The following is a 16,996-nucleotide window of genomic DNA, read 5'->3' as shown; positions in this document are numbered from 1 at the left end:
GGGGTGTTTCTCTGGTTATTATTAATGTGGCATCTCAAAAGCAGAGCAGGAAAATGCGCCTGCTTTCCATATCACACTGGCTTTCGTTCTTTCTCCTGTAGAGTGTATTAGACCAATCCCACTGCATTTGTTCATGTTGTGACTCCATTCACTCCAAGCACCTTTTGGATAATAGGTATAGCCCCAGAAACTAGATACTCTACTTTCTAGTGCGTGATACCAGCGAAAACACCTTCATTTTTACCAGTGTTCCGTGTCAGAAGTGTGACAGGTAGTTTCAAGGCACTCAGGATATTGCTCAAATGGTTACCACAGACTGAAAGAATGAGAAAGAGGCCAGTTGGCCTCAATTAATTTAATCTAATTCATAATCCACTATGCTGAGGAGTGACTCAGGTGCTGGGGCTGATTTTCTGAGTGGCTAGGAGGAGTGGGAGTACCTAAGAACAGCTATGCCTTTGCACCTCTTATTACTTACTGTTGTTTTCCTCCTGTCAGCTTTGTGGTATGGTTGTTTTTATCTCACCCAGAGTGGCACTCCAGGTTTTCTTCCTTCCTGGGCTGTGATTTTGCTGGTCACCTTGCTCCCAATAGCTTGATGTAATCTGTTTTTAGGTTTGGCTGTGTTTTGTTTTCCCCTTCTTATTCTGGTCTGTGGTATCTGGGTTTGGGGAGTTCCTTCAGCTCTCCTCAAGCACACTGTGTTAAAGAGATTTGCTGTGAGTTGAGAATTGTGCTATTCTCCTCTGCAATGTGTATGCTTAAATCATCTTGTATCTGTTTTGGTGGAAAACCGAGCTTGTTTCAGCGCTTCAGAAACAGGTGATAATAAAACCTCTGGTGTAGTGTTGAATGCGAGAGTGGCTTGTGATGCATTTTAATGTGAATTCTGATGACCTGCAGCAAAAGGAGTATGTTCTGGCTGAGAAAACAGTAAAATTAATTAGTCTCTGTATGTGGATTTTCTTGAGAACCTGACTTTTGTATTCACTGCGGCTGTAGTGCCTGCAAGCCCATCTGTTTACCAAGCTGCAAGTGCAATGCTGTCAGAGGGATTTGGATTCATCGGGTGTAGCTAGCTCATGAAGCGGAACCTTAGACATTTTCCTCACATAATAGAGGTGTTTAGATTACCAAAATGAAGAACTCAAGTATTTGTCTTGCTGGAAAGAATGTATCTGTTGGCCTGCTTAGTCTTTTCTCCTGGTATTTCTAGACTTCAGCGCAAGCTTGCTGTGAAGTTGTTAATCTGAGAAGAACCCTGTCTGCAGCTGAATTGAGTGTTGAAATGTTGGGCTCCAAGGTGACCTGGAGGCCCACATCTTGTAACAGATGTCAGATGGGGCATGTGCCTAAAAGCAAGGTCTGTTTGGTCTGTGATGCTTATGCTGCCCTGGGGAACCCATGCTTTAGTGCTGTTATTGCAAAACTCTTAATGTGTGACACCAGCTAAAAACCTTGGGTAGAAGGTTTCTGCTTCTTTCTTATGTAAAGGCCTTGGCTGTAGTTTTACAAACTTACATGTACTAGTTTATTTTTATCAGTCCAGGTCTGGGAGGAACAGATGTGTTAATTCTGATCCTAGTTTCAATGATTTTTAGTTCTTGCAGACTTGTATCTATGCAGCCACTGCTACTGTGCAAAAACGTCTGCAAAGCAGAGATATATGGTGAGCCATTTCACGGGGAGGCATCCTGATTTAATGCATTGTGGAATTTGCTCCCGAGTGTGACACTGCTTATCCTGTGAATGTGTGACGGGAGTTTATGGTGTTGCTCTGAGCTGACTGTGATCCTGTTCCCAGCAGTCAGATAGGTGGCTTTGTTTACCAGCTGTAAGACTTGAAGGACAGGGAGAAGGAAAGATGTTCTAAGGGCATGAGTTCCTGTGTGCAAGGAAAAGCCTTTATCTGGGTCAGTTATGAAGAGTGCTGGGTAGGCTTAAATACAGGGCTTGGTCTTAGTAGGGTCTTTGGTTGATTTTTTGTTTGATAGGGCTGCTGTAAGCACTCTGGTCTGCTTGCTTGAGGCCTCTGCAAACCAAAAGCTTACTCAGAAAAAAAAATAAGAAAATAACCCCCAAAAATCTACTCCCCCTTCTGAAGGAAAGGGTCTCTCCTGAAGAACTAACCTGCTCAACAGAGAGGCACAAGAGCAAGCCTGGCTCACTCCTTCAGCACCTCTGGGGTTTCTGATGTGACACCCATGGTGGAGAGCCCGAGCAAAGCGTGGGAGTTTTGCCCCTGAGTCACTTGGCAGCGCAGCTGAGGCTGAGTGTGCACACAGCGGGCTGGGACAGATTGCTGCGGTGGGGAAGCTGTGTCAGCGCTGCCGTGCCCCTACCAAATCAGCACTCATGTGCTTCCTCTGTTGTGTCCCTGGCATGACCCTGCTACGAGTAGCGCCGCTAACATGTGAAACTGGTGAAAAGCTGTAAACTTTAGCTTGGCTCGAAAGCTTTCTGAAGTGTCTTAACTGTCCTCTAGCTCGTCCCAGCACCCGCAGCACAAAGCTGGCGGTCTCTGGCATTTCACAACTTTGAGAAGCGGGACTAACTTGTATGCGCAGCAACCACCACGTTACTGAGCACATGTCACTCTTAGCACTCGGGTTACTCAGCTTTCGACATGTAGATGATGAGGTATGGAGTAAGTAACGAGTAAGACTACTACGCTGGCTTCCTCGAAGGAGCCCCCCAGCCCATCGCGGGGCTGTACCTGAGCGCGTCCCTCAGCTGCTGCCCTTGGGCGCTGCCTGTCTACCCCAGCACGGGGTCTGGCTGTCGGAGCGCCGCACCCGCGCCCGCCACCCTCTGCCAGCCTACCCCCAGGCGGCCCCCGAGGACACGGGGCAGCGGACGTGCACCGGGGCGGGGCGCTCCCCAGCTGACCGCGGGGCGGGGCCGCCGCTCTCATGTGACACCGCGGCGGAGCTGCAGCCGCCGTCGCTCAGCTCCCGCTGCTGTCGCTGCCGCCATGGTGCCGTCCCCGCTCGTCCTGCTCCTGGCGCTGGGCGCCGCCGCCACTGCCCTGGCCGAGCCCCTCCGCTTCGTCGACTGCGGTGAGTTTCTGCGGGCAGCGGCGGGTGGCGGAGGGGTCAGCAGGCGGAGAAGGCTCGGTAAGCCCGGCTGTTCCTTGCAGGTTCCATAGACGGCAGCATCCAGGAGGTGAACGTGAGTCCGTGCCCTACTCAGCCGTGCCTGCTCCACAAGGGAACGTCCTACAGCATCAACGTGACCTTCGCCAGCAGTGAGCATCGGCGCCCTAGCTGGGGTGCCGGGTGGGCTGCGCGGGGGGGGGGGGACGACCCCTCGGTCCTACTGCGTGGAGGGGAATGTGGAAGGGTGGCTGGAAAGGGTTCTGAGTGGGAAGAAGTGGCCGGTGATGAAGAGCGTCCCTTAGTTGTGTTCTTACAGCTTCTAGGCTACGTGGAAGGGAGGGTATAAGGTAGAAATGGGTTCCTTGCTCTGATGCTGTGCTCACACTTCTCCGTGTTCTGCAGAGATTGAGAGCCAGGGCAGCAAAGCAAGGGTGTACGGTGAGATGCTGCACGTGGACATCCCCTTTCCCATTCCTGAGCCTGATGGATGCAAGTCGGGGATCCAGTGCCCCATTCAGAAGGGCCGTTCTTACAGCTACCTGAATAAACTCCCTGTGAAGAGCGAGTACCCCAGTGTAAGTAAGCAGGCAGCTGGCCTGCTCCTCAGAGATACTGCCCTTCATGGGGCAGGCCCTCCCCCTGCCTTGAAGGAACACCTTGTCCTGTGGTGTTAGGGAAGGGGTTAGAAGACTCCTTTGACTACGTTTGAACTTCTGCTGTGAGCATGACTTTTGTTTCAAGTTCCCACTTTGGGACAGACCCAGCCGAGGAAGCAGCCTGCCTCCAGCTGCAAAGAAGTGGCTTCAGCTGCCCAAGTATCCTCCTGTACTATGCCTCCCTGCAGAGCCTGCTGCATTCAGCCAAATTCTCCCAAACTGGGGGTGCTTGGCTCGAGGGTGCAGTTCAGCTGGGAGGCTGCAGGGTGTTTCCGCTCTGCTCAGAGAGTGAGGATCTGAGTGCAGTTGTGTGAACATCTGTGTCACGCAGCTGAGCCCTCCATCTGTGTAAGATGTTCCAGGTGTTGCTGCAGGACCATGGCCCACCTACTTCAGCAGGGGCAATACCCCACCTCTGTTCTCTCTGTGCAGAGCTCCCAGGACCTCTTTGCTCCACAGAAGTGATAACTCTCCTCTCCATGTCCTTGCCCTGCAGTTCCCTGAACACTCTTATTTCCCTCTGCTCTTCTCTTGCTTTCAGATTAAACTGATTGTGAAGTGGGAGCTGGTGGATGACCAAGACCAGATGTTGTTCTGCTGGAAGATACCAGTGCAGATCACCAGCTGAGGAGCCCTTTAGTAGGGCTTGGGGAGGGGAAAAACAGAAGACAACACAGGCCAAATTCTTTTATATAATAAGCATTTCTTACTGCTTCCTTCAGAGCTCTGCAGCCTCTGAGCAGCCAGTACCGTGTTCATGCAAGGTCAGCCATGGGCAGAGGGCTCTTACTCCCTTTAGAGTCCCCTGAGTGTTCTCAGCAGCTCAAGGGAGAGCAGTGCCTGCTGCAGAAGTGACTGAGCCTCATTCTCCAGCTGCTCTGTGGAGGCACATTAGTTGTTTGAAATGGAGCTGTGTGTCCTCTCAGAGGAATTTCTCTGTGATGAACCTGGCTAGTATCTGAGCTGCTACCTGGTAACCCTTCAGTGCCTCTTCTAGAATGCCAGCTACATCCACCCTCCTGTGCTTCTCCTGCTACATCACGACTGGGATGCCCCTGGGACCCATGTTTGCCATTCATGCAGCTGAAGGAGAGGAGACTTCCCCTGAGCTGGCAGCCTGCTCTGTCCTGGGCCCGCTTGTGCCAGTAGGACTGCAGCTGGAACACTTCTTTATGGATGCAAAGCCAAATGGCGTTTGGCGTCTCTGCAGGGATGATTCTTTCTCTAATCAATGGTTTGCACTACTACTAACTTGGAGCTGCTGGGAGCTCCTGAACCTCTTTTTATAACTTTCCTTTTAATAAATGCTATATATTACTTGCTTCTGTGTCTTCTGTGAGTGGAGAGAAGCAGAGTGGCTGAGCATCTTCTAGTTGGGGTTGGGCTGGTCTTGCTTTTCAGCTGAAGGTATGGTGGCCTGAGCACGGGTGATGTGTGAGTAGCCAGGCATCTCTGCTGCTGGCTGCCAGTGTCAATCAGGCAATGCCTGGCTGTGCTGCTGGCTGCCAGTGTCAATCGCAATGCCTGGCTGTGCTCCTGCCTTGCTGGTCCTGTGCTGCCCTGAAACTGTGTAAGGGCTCCCTGAGGAGGTGGTGGTAGAGGTCGTGGCCTTGCTTGCTGCACCATAGGTAAAGGCTGTTCTAGTGAGGGCTCTGGGGCTGGACCAACAGGCTCCAAAACTGCCAACTGCAGAAACCTACACACGCTCATGCTTAAATGCCAGCTCCCTTGTGTGTGAACAAGGCAAGGTCTGAGCAGCCGCAACTGCCATGCTGTCTTGTGGGGATGGAGCTGGCTCTTGCTGCTGGCACTGAGTTTGAGAGATAAGCAAGAATTTGGCATGGCAAGAGTCTCTGCTCTGCCTCAGGAGGAGGCTGGGTGCCAGCATGAGAGATAAGAGTTGGCTTACAAGAGTGTGGTGGCCTTGCTGGGCTGGACCCACAGGGAAGATGTGGATCTAGTACCCCCTCGGCAGAGGCAAGACAAGCATAGTTCTGAGCAGCCCCAGTGTCCTGAGCCACAGGGGCCCAAAATAAATGTTTTATTTAACAACATGAGAGAAGTTTCCAACAGACTCGGTTAAAAAACACACAAAAAAACAACAAAAAGAGAGTCACCAACAACTTTACACAAAGGAAGCCGCGCTTGTCCCCCTGCCCAGCAGCGTGGGGCACAGAGGGATGTGCCCGGCTAAGGGCTGTGCCTGGGCTTGCCAGCAGTGAGAGCTGGCTCTGGGGCCCCTCCGACCTCTCCCCACGCCCCAGGGCTAGGCAGCCGTTTTAGAAATCTGGGGTCACCCCCTCTCAAAGCTCTGGACAGAGGGCTGGATGCTTCACGAGGAGCAGGGCCAGCACCCACGGTGTGGGTGAGGCGTGTTGCTAGGTCAGTGCAGCAGCAGCAGGGAGATGAAACCCCTTTCTTGCAGGGTGAAGTGGGGAGGCTGGGGCTGTGTGGCAGGGGAAAGTGTCCTGTGAGTTTCAACGGCATGGGGTGATGCAATGGATGCTGGGATCCGGGGTGGGCTCTGCTGCAGCAGGAGCAGGGGCTGGCAGGATGCAGGGGGTGCAGAGGCTGGGATATCAGCCCTTCATCTGCAGAGAGAAGGTGGTGGAGAAGTTGTGCACTTTGGAGGGGAAGGAGCAAAGAGCCTTGAAACACCCACAGCCTCAGGGGGCCCTTCTCCGTGCAGGAGGGGAGCGCCCTCACCCCTGCTTCCCTAGAGCTACGCTGCTGCTGAACTCTGGGCTGTCTGGGGCACGCAGTGGTGGGGCTGGGCCAGGGCTACGTAGCCTGGCAAGCAGTGGCAGCGGTAGGAGCCCTCCGTGTTCTCGCAGGTGCCGCCCTGGCAGAGGGGCTCAGGGCCTCCCACCTCCTCGCACTCGTTGATGTCTGCAAGGAGAAGGACAGGGGTGAGCCAGTGGCACAGCGAGCATTCCCAGCCACAGCCACCTCCTTGTGCCCCTGCCACCCCACAGGTGCCCAGTTCCCACCCCCTGCACCTCCAGGATGTCCATGACCCCTCCAGCCTCCCACACCCCTCAGCACACCGACAGAGCCCCCTTACTACCCAAGGGTGACATCCCCAGCATTCAGCATCTCCCAGCACAGGAGGGAGTCCCCCCACCCCCAGCAATGCACAAGAGATAAGGGGTCCTGCAGTTCATGATGCCTCTGGGTTAGCAGATTCATCTAAGTTGCTGCTTAGAAAGCAGCACAGGATCTGGGAGAAAGACCACCTCCAACCTTGGAAAATGCCCTTTCCTGATCCACAAGGCTGACAAGGCAGATGATGGTGGCCCTGAGCGGCAGATCATCATCACCAGGACCAGAACAAAGAGGGACCTCGTGCTATGCAAACAAGGGCTTGTTTTATTAACCCACAAACTGTGTGAAAGGGCTCACTTGGCTGGCTTGTGGCTGAGCTAGTGTGCATGCAAGCCTACAGCAGCTGCCCTGCTGCTAAATGCACCTCCCTGACATCCTGCCAGAGCCACCCCCAACTTGCGGTGAGGCCACCAGCTAGGCAGAGCATCCCTGTGCACCCCAGAGCCGTTGTCTGCACTCACAGGACCACAAGAGCCCAAATCCTCACCTGCCAAGGCAGGTCCAAACCCTCTGACCACAAACTCCAGCCTCACCCCCCACATATCAGCAGGAAGCAGGAGTGAGGAGCAAATGATGGGTTCAGCCTGCCATGCAAGGGAGAGTGAAGGCCCAGGCAGTGACTGATGGACCCCAGGAGGGCTGGAAAGCTCTGCCGCCCTGGGACCTCAGGTTATCCCTAGCTCAGGTGGAGGGGGCTATCTGGCAAAGAAAGAGAAGCGCAACCCCAGGGAAGGAGGCTGGAAGCAATTCCTTCAGGTAAGGTGGAAGGAAGCACAGCAGTCATGTGAGATGGAGGAGAGGGGAAAGGTGAGATGAGAGCCTGAGAAACACGACAGCCTTCATATACAGCCAAAGCAATGGTAGAATGGACACTGAGAACTTGGGCTAAACCTCAGGACCAGAACATCACCAAAGATGGGCTTGCTCAGAAGCCCGAAGAAGGGATGTTAGGCAGCACATCAAGAGAGATGTGCTCCACAGCCTGGGAAGCAGACAGACTTGCCGGGGTCTCCAGGGAAAGGTAAATGGGTGAAGAGCTGGCAGGCTGGTTTGGCTGTGGGTCACTGAATTCAAAGAAGTAAAACAAAGCTACTTTAGCTCAGTCACCTGAAAGCCAGAAGCAGCAGAGTTAGTGCTAGCAGTGTGCACCAAGCCCTGGAGCCTGCCCATTCAGGCAGGGGTAGGTAGGCAGGCAGCCCTTCAGGGTGAGGGCAAGCTATCCCCACAGGGAGGGGAGAGGTGAAGCACTGAAGCAGCTGTAGGAGTATTCTACACACCTGAAGTCAGCAAGGTAAAAACTCAGGGGTGACTAAGCACCAAGTAGGAGAACTCAAAGGAAAAATCCAAGATAGGCTCCAGTGTAAAATAAGTGGTAGTTAGTCTAGGACACAAAAGGCAACAAGCAAACACTCCATAAATACATTAGCAGGAAACACTACGGAATGTTGGTCTGGTCCTTATCGGTGAGGAAACAAAAGACAGCCGAGCTGGCTGCAGCAGCTGGCGTGGGCTTTGTTCCAGCCATCAAAAATGCTCATGGTGACTAGACAGGGTGCAGACCACATTTGAAGTGTTTGAATAAGGTGAAAGAGCACAGGGCGGGAAAGGCCATACTGTGATAGAGAGGTCCAACTATCAGATAGATAAAGCAGTTACATCCATATTGCTAAAGGCTTGTTGCAACTCATCTTTACATCTTAGTGCTCCTGCAGTCCCTGAAAAGCTGGATGTTCTCTCTGAGATGGAGGGTAAAAGAGGTCTCAGAGACCCAAGGAAGGGTAAATCTGGTGACTATCTTCAAAAAGAGAGAAGGGAGAATCCAGGATTACAGACTGCTCACCCCTATTCCCGTAAGCAGACCAGGTTTGTGAGTGATCAGGTCATAACCCTCCAAAGGATATCAGGGTCATTAAATAGCTGGTGCAGATCTGTTAAGGTCTGATTACATTAAGCCAATCTGGTTCCCTTCAGTGACCTGATAACTGGTCTGTCAGATAAGGGAGAAGTGGTGGATATGATGTGCCTTGGCCAAGGTGAGGATTTCAACACGGTCTCACATGACACACTCAAGCAGACTGAGAAAATACAGTCCAGATGAAACGGCAGCAATTGCACAATGAGCTGCAAAGCTGCACACCAAAGGTAATTAGCAATACCTGTCTGCTACAATAACACACATTTAAAACACAGCCTGCAGGAGTCTGTCCTGACCCCTGCTCCATCTAAATGTTGTCATTAAGGTGGGCAAAGGAAGAATTCCCTTGCCTGTAAAATGTGTGTGACACCAGGCTGCAAGCACTTTGCAGCCTTCAGACTCATTCTAATCAAGCAGAGAAGCCATCCAAAATCAACCAGAGAACATGCTCTGAAGGCAAATACAAAAAAATCCTGTGGCCAAGGAAAGTGAAACAGAGGGCACAAATGCAGAACGGGGAGTAACAGCTCAGGCAGCCATTCTGCCCAGCAGCACTTGGGGAGGCAGAGACCATGGGTTTTGTACAAAGAAGCTGCATGACCATGTCACACAGTAAGAAGCTCAGAGCTAGTTAGGGCTGTGCCTAAGGGAAAAGAGGGTCTTCATCTGCTGAGTGCCTGGGGCCTCAGCTGGCTTGAGGAGCTGCTCTGTGAAAAGGATGGAGGCATGGCATAGGGATGTAGAGGAAGTGCTAAGAGATGCTTTAGAGACCATGTCTCATAGGGCAGGGTAGAAAGTGAGGAATTTCACCAGGGCAGTGATGAATGTTGGGGAAATTAAACCGGGATACAGTAGCAGTGGTTGGTGATGTAGAAGGGTGCTATGCCAAAAAGTTGTCAATCAGCTGCTGCTCCCCGCACCGGACAGAGCTGGCTGACCTAGCTGCCAGCAGAGAGTGGCGGGCTGAACCCCCAGAAAGGTCTTCCCAGCCCTAAGGGAAGGAAGCACCCGGGAGCGGGGACTCCTCCGGCAGCTGTCCCGGCCAGGACCGCCAGAGAGCGACAGCCGCCAAGGGATGAGGGGCCAGGCTGCCCGCGCTGCCGGCCCGGCCCCGCTCACCCATGCAGGCCATGCGGGTCATGTCCAGCTGGAAGCCGTCGAAGCAATCGCAGGTGTAGCCCTCCCGGACGCGCACACAGCGCCCGTTCTCGCAGCCGTTGAGGATCCCGCACTCCTCAGCCTGCAGCCCCTCGAAGCCCTCGTAGAGGCCTGGAGGGTGGTAAGGTGGTGTTAGAGCAGGGTGACCCTCCACGTGTGGAGGGACATCAGGCACACGGTGAGATGATACTGGCAAGGCCAGCACTAACACAGCAGCCAGAAGCGCTGAGCTGGCAGCTCCCAACATCTGCCTGGGGTGGGAGCTGCCAGGCAGTGCCCACACAGGCTGGGTGGGAAACCACCTCTCTGTGTCTCCCAGTACTCACCCGTTTGGCTGGGCAGGTAGTGGGGTGGGGACCGCCCTGGGCCATAATGGAGAGGGGTGCCACGAAACTCGCTGTTGGGTTCCCTCCGAGGGAAACCACCATCTGGATTTCCATACTCAGACTCCAGGTAGTTGTAGTAGGGGCCCATATCTGGGCTGGCAAGGCCGTAGTGGGGGTCTTCCAAGCCTGGTCCATACTCATACCTAGGTCTTTCTCGGAGCTCGGCCCCTCTCTCACTGTCTTCACTGGCCCCATTACACAGGAAAGCAAAATCAGCTGCAAGTGGTGAGAGAAAAGGAAGGGTCAGTGCAGCCTGGCTCAAGAGAGGTAGGTCTAGTATGTCCTGAGTGTGCATCCACACCAGGCAAGCAGAGCCAGGCCTCTGTTCAATGGCCTCCAAAGCTGCAGCTCTGTAGCTCACTGATGAGACCCCATCTTCAAGAAAACCAGTTCCTGTCTGGAGCCAGCAAGGCCCTGAGCAGCAAAACCTCCAGTTCTCAGCATGCTCCCATCCCAGCCTGCTACCGCCTCACCTCTCCTAAGCTACGCAGGAGCAGTGGGATGCACAGAGCAACTCTCCCCTCAAACACCTTGGACTCCTTGCACCCATTTCAGGTACATCCTATCCATGGGTGCAACACAGATGTGGATAAACAGGGGGTTCACCCACTCCTTGGACTGGCTTTGGCAATGCAGGTAACAAAAGGAGCTCTTGCTGCAGCCGTATGTGGCTGACCCTGCAGGACATGACCAGTGGCACCCCAGCCCTCCCCCACCTCTGCTGGGGGATGCTTGCCTATGCCACCCCACTCACCGGAGGACCTGTGTGGGCAGAGCGCACAGTTCTGGCCCCAGGCTTCACCAAGCCGGCAGCAGCACTCAGTGTACGTGGTCTGCTCGCCATGCAGCAGGTCTTGGCAGATGTAGTCGGCAACGGTCTGCCAGCAGACATCCAGGTGGATTTCATACTCCTCCGAGGCATCTGCGAGTGACACAAGCAAAGGAGGCTATGAGAATCATGCAGAAGAGTGCCACCTCACCTTTCCTGAGAGGGACAACCATGTGCCCCAGCTCCTGCCCCCCCTTCCCTGGCTGTACATGTGAGGCTGCTGGCACACCTCAGTCTGACACAAAATCCTCCCCTGTGCTCTCTCCCAGAGGACTGACCCACAGGGTGGATGTCAGGGTGGAGGTGTGCTGTAGCAGAGGCGGGGGCTCACCTGCCCTGCTGGAGAGGTTCACACACCGGTTGCCGGTCGCATCCAGCACGAGAGGGAGACTGCAGAAGCAGTGGTAGGAGCCATCCGTGTTCAGACACTCGCCGTTGATACAGTACACTTCATTCTGACACTCGTCCTGGTCTGCCCACACACAAGGACAAAGCAACATTTCAGACTGATAGATGTGGGCAATGCAGCCCTTTCCCTGCCTAAACAGGGATCTTGGGGGTTCTTGCCACCTTCTCCCCTGTTCCCCAGCAGGTTCCCGTGAAGCTTGTCACCCAGACCTGGCCTTGTAGCATGGGCAGCAGGGAAAACTCTGGGTGCAGCAGCACAGCTGTCCCTCCATGTGCAGTGGGGTGCCCACTGCTCTTTGAGGCCGTCTTACCAACACACTCAAGCTTGCTGGAGTCATAGAAGTAGCCTGTACGGCAGAAGCACTTATAGCCTGGCACTGTATTCAAACACTGTCCATTGCGGCAGAACTCGGAGCCGAATATCTCACACTCGTCCATGTCTGAGAGAAGAATGGAGGGAACGAGAGAGCGTCTCAGTGAGCAGAGCCATGGGAGCAAGGTGGCCCAGGTGCTGTATCTGCAGAAAGCTGGCACAGCACCTTGGCCTGGATCACTGGCAGGGACCCAAGTGAGCCCCCACCTCTCCCACCGGCCCCATGCCTGGGAGCAGAGAGGGAAGCATCCACAGGCAGAGCAGGAGGAGGGATGACAGGGAGCAGGATACTTTCACAGGTAGGAAATTCATGTATGTTTCTGAAAGGTTGAGAACACAATCCCCTGGAGGTGATGTGCAAAAGACTGAGCCAGCTGGCCACTGGGAGATCTGATTAGTAACTGGAAGTGTTGTGTCTCACTAGACCCTATCCCTGGCTCAAAATGGGCATAGATTTGCACCAAGAAAGAACCACTGCTTTCAGTGAGGCAAGACTGGAAGAAGGAGCATTGCCAGCTTGGCGATACTGGCAATTTGGCATTTCTCTTGATGGAGGAAAGCAGCAGCAGGATGCTCACACCCCCCCACCACATCCCCCATTCATAACTCCAGAATATCCACAGATACTTCTGTGGATGTACCTCCAGGCAAGGCTTTGCACCACTCCCTCCCTCTTTCCCCCAGACTAAATGAGAGTACCTGTGAAAGAGACTTTTCCTGAGAGTGGATCTTCCTGGGGAATATAGCCTTTCCCAAGAGGGCAGATCTCTTGGTACTCCACTGGCCAGGAGGCAGACGCCAAGGGGAGATGGGAAGTAAAGAAAACAGCCTGTTAGTGCAACCAAGGTGGAGCTCGAAGGCAGAGCACTGGTCTTGCCTGGTGTGGTGCGGCCACAGTCCTACCTGTGCCTGGGATGGGGCAGGGGTAAGTCTCACAGTTGTCACCCCAGGCTGCCCCCACAGTACAGCAGCATTCCTCCTTGGTGATGTTCTTGGCCAGGACACTGTCACACAGGTGAACATCGCTGATGTGGTAGTAGCACTGCTTGCGCTCTGTGCCATCAGAGAGGTGGGCTGTGTGTGTCTCAGGGCCCTCTAGAAGACACCAGAGCAGAGATGGGATGGGGTCCTTGGCACCCCAATGCAGCATCCCACACCTAGGAGGTCCCAGAGCACACCCATCACCAGCAGCTTGGCCTTCCCAGGTGCTCACTTTCAGGCTCCTCAGTTCCTCCCACATGAAAGCTTGCCTGTCCCTGCATGGGCTTGTACAGCTTTGTCTCATCCCAGCCAGGACTACCACACTCCTGCTATAGCTGATACTCATGCTTCTGTTCTGGCTGCCTACTCACCCAAGGCTGCTCGGGGCTGGCACTGCCCTGCCTCTGTATCGTATTCCTCATGGTCACTGGGGCAGAGGCACAGGAAGGATCCCTCCACATTCTCACAAAGTGCAGTCCCGCACACAGCGACCATCAGCTCGCACTCATTCACATCTGCAAAGGAAGGGGCAGTGGTGGGCAGCGGAAGCCCTCCCTCTGCATGGACACCCTTTGCAGCACGGGGTCACCCTTCAGCAGGGAGATGGAAGCTGCTAGGGACAAGCTCAGAGCTGTGCTCACACCATGGCTCAACACAAGTCTGGCAAGAACTTCCTGCCCTGCTTTCAATGGATTCAAGGAGCCTGAACTACAGCATGTAGCGAGTCACTGGGTCACAGAATCATCCAGGTCTGAAGGGATCACTGGAGGTCTCTAGTTCAATACCCTGTTCAAAGAAGGGTCAGTTATGAGATGCCACCAGGCTGCTCAGGGCTTTTTCTTCTTGGGCGTTTAAAACCTCCAAGGACAGCCACTGCGCAGCCATCTTGGGCATCTGTTTCATTGCCTGACTGTCTTAACGGTGAAAATGTTTTTTTTTAATAGTTCATGCTGCCCATTCTCCCTGGGCACCTATTTTTGCCTGGTGTTTTGCTCCATGAGCTGCCCAGTCCATGGCTGGGATTCTCCATGCACGGATGCAGTCCCCATCCATGCTCTGGCAGCATGTGTCACCAGCCTGGCTTCTGCCTATGCCTTTTCCTCACTGACTGGCGGGGTAATCGCAGGAGACTCACCAACGCAGTAGTGTCCAGAGGACGAGATCTCATAGCCACGGTCACAGAGGCAGCGGAAAGAGCCATCCGAGTTCTCACAGAAGCCATGGCTCCCACACAGCGTCTCATTGGCACACTCATCTATGTCTGCAGCAGAACAGAGAGCAGGGATTGCCCTAGACCCCACCTCTCCACGTGGACTCCCCCCACCCAGGCCCTTCTGCTCTGACCCCAAGACCTGGGGATGAGGCAAGCATTCCCTTGATGTGAGGGACTCCACTGCTGTGTGTGTGTCAAGAGAAGCTTCTTGCAACATCCAGTGCTGCAAAGGGTCCATGTGGATTGAGAGGCAGGAGCAGGGTGGGAATGGGAAATGAATGGCAACTGTGGGAGGTGGGTGGCAGGGGCAACTGAGGGTAGCACAGGTTCCTGCAGAGGAGTAAAGGGACACAGAGCCTATAGGTTCACATCAGGAGGAGATACAAGGGTGCAACTGAAACGTGTGGGGCAGGTGCAGACAGATCAGCAGACCTAGGATGATACCTTTATGCCCTGTTCTTGACCTGGTCCTTCTCCAGCTGCTATAGTGCCAGGGAGTAATCTCTGCCTAGCTACAGCCCGGTGGGTTTGGACAATCATAACTGGGTCCTCTGCAGGGTTTACAGCCCTGCTGGCTGCATCCTGCTCCCCTCTTACTTCTGCATGGGGGAGATTTCCCAGGAGCAGTTGGAGCAGCTGTGTGCCCACAGCCTGCTGCTCCTAAGGCCAGGAGCAGCTCCACATGCTAAATCCTGGCTCAGGCCAGAGCCCAGTATCTGGCAACAGCTCCTCCTTGCTGCAGCCTTCTACCCGAGCTGTGGATGGGAGCCTTGGAAACTGCAGAATCCCCTTTGCTCTTTCCTCTTTGCTGGAGCCTAAACTCCAAACCCAGACTCAGCCTAGCACAGAGTGGTACCAGCAGCTTTTCCTCTCACCCAGCCTTGCCAGGCAGGTGACTGGCACAGACAGAAGCCCCAGCAAGCACAGCTTACAGTGATCTGTGGTCCAGCCCCAAGCCTGGAATGGCTGTAACCTGCCCAGGACTCTCCCAGAGCGGAAAGCAGCACAAGGCAGTGTCTGTTCCAGATGCCAGGAAGAGAGAAGTCTAGACACAAGCAGGCAGCTCAGCCAAGAAAACAAACTCAGCATTATCTGCCTCTCCACCAGCCACACATTTCCTCCTCCTCCTCCTCCTTCTCCCCCATGCCCCTGGCAGAGATGTTCCACAGCCACGCTGTCCCTGCCAGGAAGAGGGACAGGGACACTCGGGGCTGTACTCACCAATGCAGTCACCCAAGGGGGTCCAGTGGAAGCCAGGCTGGCAGCCCATGATACAGCGGTAGGAGCCCAAGCTGTTCTGGCACCGCCACGTGCCACAGATGGCATCCCCATATTCTTTACACTCATCCACATCTGCAGGGAGGAGGGAAAGGGGATGAGGATTGTCACATGGAGACTCTGCTTGCTTACTGCAGCACCCAGGTCAAGTTCAGTCCCTCTTACAAGATACCAGCAACTTTGGGTGCTGGGAACAGAACCACCCTCCCCCATGCACTCTCTGCATCCACCACCCCCACATCCCAGGGGCCTGATCTCCCCAAATGAGCTCTCACCCACGCAGTCATCAGTCTCCTGGGAGTGTTTGAACCCATTTTCACACAGACACCTGTAGGAGCCTTCTGTGTTCAGGCACTGGCCTTGTGAGCACCGGGACTTGTCTGCGCATTCATCCACATCTGCAGAACCAGGCCAGAAGTGTCAACCTGGATCTTGCAGCCAGGAAGAGAGCAAAGGACAGGGCCTGAGGTGTGTCCCTGCCATCCTGCAGCTCACCTTGGCAGTTGACACCACCAGCCACGTTCGAGAAGCCAGGAGCACAAATGCAGAAGTAGGATCCATGACTGTTGAGACACTTGCCACTGGGGCTACAGATCTCACTGTTCAGGCACTCATTCACATCTGCAGAGGGAGCAGAGTCAGGACCATGCACCCAGCACTGGGACACATCCTTCACCAAAGCCACATGGATTCCCTCTCCCCAGTCTCTAACAGGCAGCTCTCGCAGGGCACCTGGACCCTGTTTTTTTCACCATGGAGACAGAGATCTTCCCTGTTCATGGTGATCCTGCATTTGGCTACAACCTTACAGATGTGCCATGCATATTGGCATCACCTGCCTTGCCCCTCGCATCCTCACTGACAAGAAAGAAGGAGGATCCATAGGGAGGCTCAGAGGGCTGAAGGGATGGGTTTGTACCTGTGCACATGGTGCCATTGATGAGCTCGAAACCAGCCTGGCAGTGGCACTCGTAGGAGCCTGGGGTGTTCCTGCACTCTCCCCCCAGGCACTGAACAGCAGGGTCCTCACACTCATCCATATCTGCCAGAAAGGACACAGCACAGAGTGAGACCCCAGCCCTTGCCACTGCTAGAGAATATCCCCGCCCAGAGAAGCCATCACCCAGCTTGCTGCCCTGCAAGGTGGGTTTGAGCTGCTCTCCCACATCATCCTGTCGCAGTAATATGATGGCAGATACTCCCTGTTACAGGGATGTGAGGATTCAGCCCAGACCCTTCACTTCCCTCCATTATAGGGACCAGGATAAACAGGATCCAAGCATCAAGTCAGTGGTGCCCAGAGACAGGACCAGAGGAAATGCGCACAAACTGAAACACAGGATGTCCCATTTGAACATGAGGGAACACATTTTTACTGTGAAGGTTACTGAATACTCGCACAGGTTGCCCAAGGTAGTCATGGAGTCTCCCTCCCTGGAGATAGTCAAAAGCCATCTGGACATGGTCCTAAGCAACCAGCTCTAGGTGGTGCTGCTTGAGCAGGTCCCTTTCAACCTCAGCCATTCTGTGACTCTGTAAGCACAGGGATACTGTTAACCCTTCTGTCCATTTCCAGCAGAGCTCTGCACTGGGTAC

The 16,996-nt window shown here is 54.1% G+C and overlaps 2 protein-coding genes across 5 annotated transcripts in view; one reads left to right on the top strand and one right to left on the bottom strand.

Annotated features, from left to right (window-relative positions):
* Positions 1-2,938: 2,938 nt before the first annotated feature.
* Positions 2,939-5,071, top strand: NPC2 (NPC intracellular cholesterol transporter 2). 2 transcript variants are annotated; one of them, XM_057428580.1, is made up of 4 exons: positions 2,939-3,059; positions 3,140-3,247; positions 3,501-3,673; positions 4,296-5,071. In XM_057428580.1, the coding sequence occupies exons 1-4, from the start codon at positions 2,975-2,977 to the stop codon at positions 4,380-4,382; spliced, it is 453 nt and encodes a 150-aa protein (XP_057284563.1). In that variant the 5' UTR covers positions 2,939-2,974; the 3' UTR covers positions 4,383-5,071. The 2 variants fall into 2 exon arrangements, with proteins under 2 accessions (XP_057284563.1, XP_057284564.1); XM_057428581.1 differs by lacking the exon at positions 3,140-3,247 and having other exon boundaries at positions 2,939-3,116.
* An 871-nt stretch (positions 5,072-5,942) lies between these two features.
* The window catches only part of LTBP2 (latent transforming growth factor beta binding protein 2), a 72,125-nt gene continuing 61,071 nt past the window's right edge, over positions 5,943-16,996 (bottom strand). For 2 of the 3 annotated variants that reach the window (XM_057428475.1, XM_057428474.1), the window contains exons 22-35: positions 16,320-16,442; positions 15,896-16,021; positions 15,676-15,798; positions 15,344-15,475; positions 14,045-14,170; positions 13,281-13,424; positions 12,832-13,023; positions 12,628-12,708; positions 11,867-11,995; positions 11,479-11,619; positions 11,073-11,240; positions 10,259-10,534; positions 9,894-10,043; positions 5,943-6,643 (exon numbers count right to left, since the gene is read on the bottom strand). In XM_057428475.1, the coding sequence (XP_057284458.1) occupies positions 6,477-6,643; positions 9,894-10,043; positions 10,259-10,534; positions 11,073-11,240; positions 11,479-11,619; positions 11,867-11,995; positions 12,628-12,708; positions 12,832-13,023; positions 13,281-13,424; positions 14,045-14,170; positions 15,344-15,475; positions 15,676-15,798; positions 15,896-16,021; positions 16,320-16,442 (2,078 nt within the window). In that variant the 3' untranslated portion in view covers positions 5,943-6,476. The remainder of the gene's footprint in view (positions 6,644-9,893; positions 10,044-10,258; positions 10,535-11,072; positions 11,241-11,478; positions 11,620-11,866; positions 11,996-12,627; positions 12,709-12,831; positions 13,024-13,280; positions 13,425-14,044; positions 14,171-15,343; positions 15,476-15,675; positions 15,799-15,895; positions 16,022-16,319; positions 16,443-16,996) is intronic. The other variant, XM_057428476.1, reaches the window with a different exon arrangement.

This window comes from Pezoporus wallicus, unplaced genomic scaffold (genome assembly GCF_028554395.1).
Source record: "Pezoporus wallicus isolate ANWC-B61680 ecotype Strahan unplaced genomic scaffold, APGP_CSIRO_Pwel_v1 contig_3486, whole genome shotgun sequence".
Classification (NCBI taxonomy): domain Eukaryota; kingdom Metazoa; phylum Chordata; class Aves; order Psittaciformes; family Psittacidae; genus Pezoporus; species Pezoporus wallicus.
This window is presented reverse-complemented; position numbering and strand designations above follow the sequence as displayed.

Excerpts from the sequence above, each read along its gene's own strand:
- NPC2 (XM_057428580.1), top strand. The coding sequence starts at position 2,975 with ATGGTGCCGTCCCCGCTCGTCCTGCTCCTGGCGCTGGGCGCCGCCGCC. Across the intron at positions 3,248-3,500 it reads CAACGTGACCTTCGCCAGCA|AGATTGAGAGCCAGGGCAGC; the intron begins GTGAGCATCGGC and ends CGTGTTCTGCAG. Across the intron at positions 3,674-4,295 it reads TGAAGAGCGAGTACCCCAGT|ATTAAACTGATTGTGAAGTG; the intron begins GTAAGTAAGCAG and ends TCTTGCTTTCAG.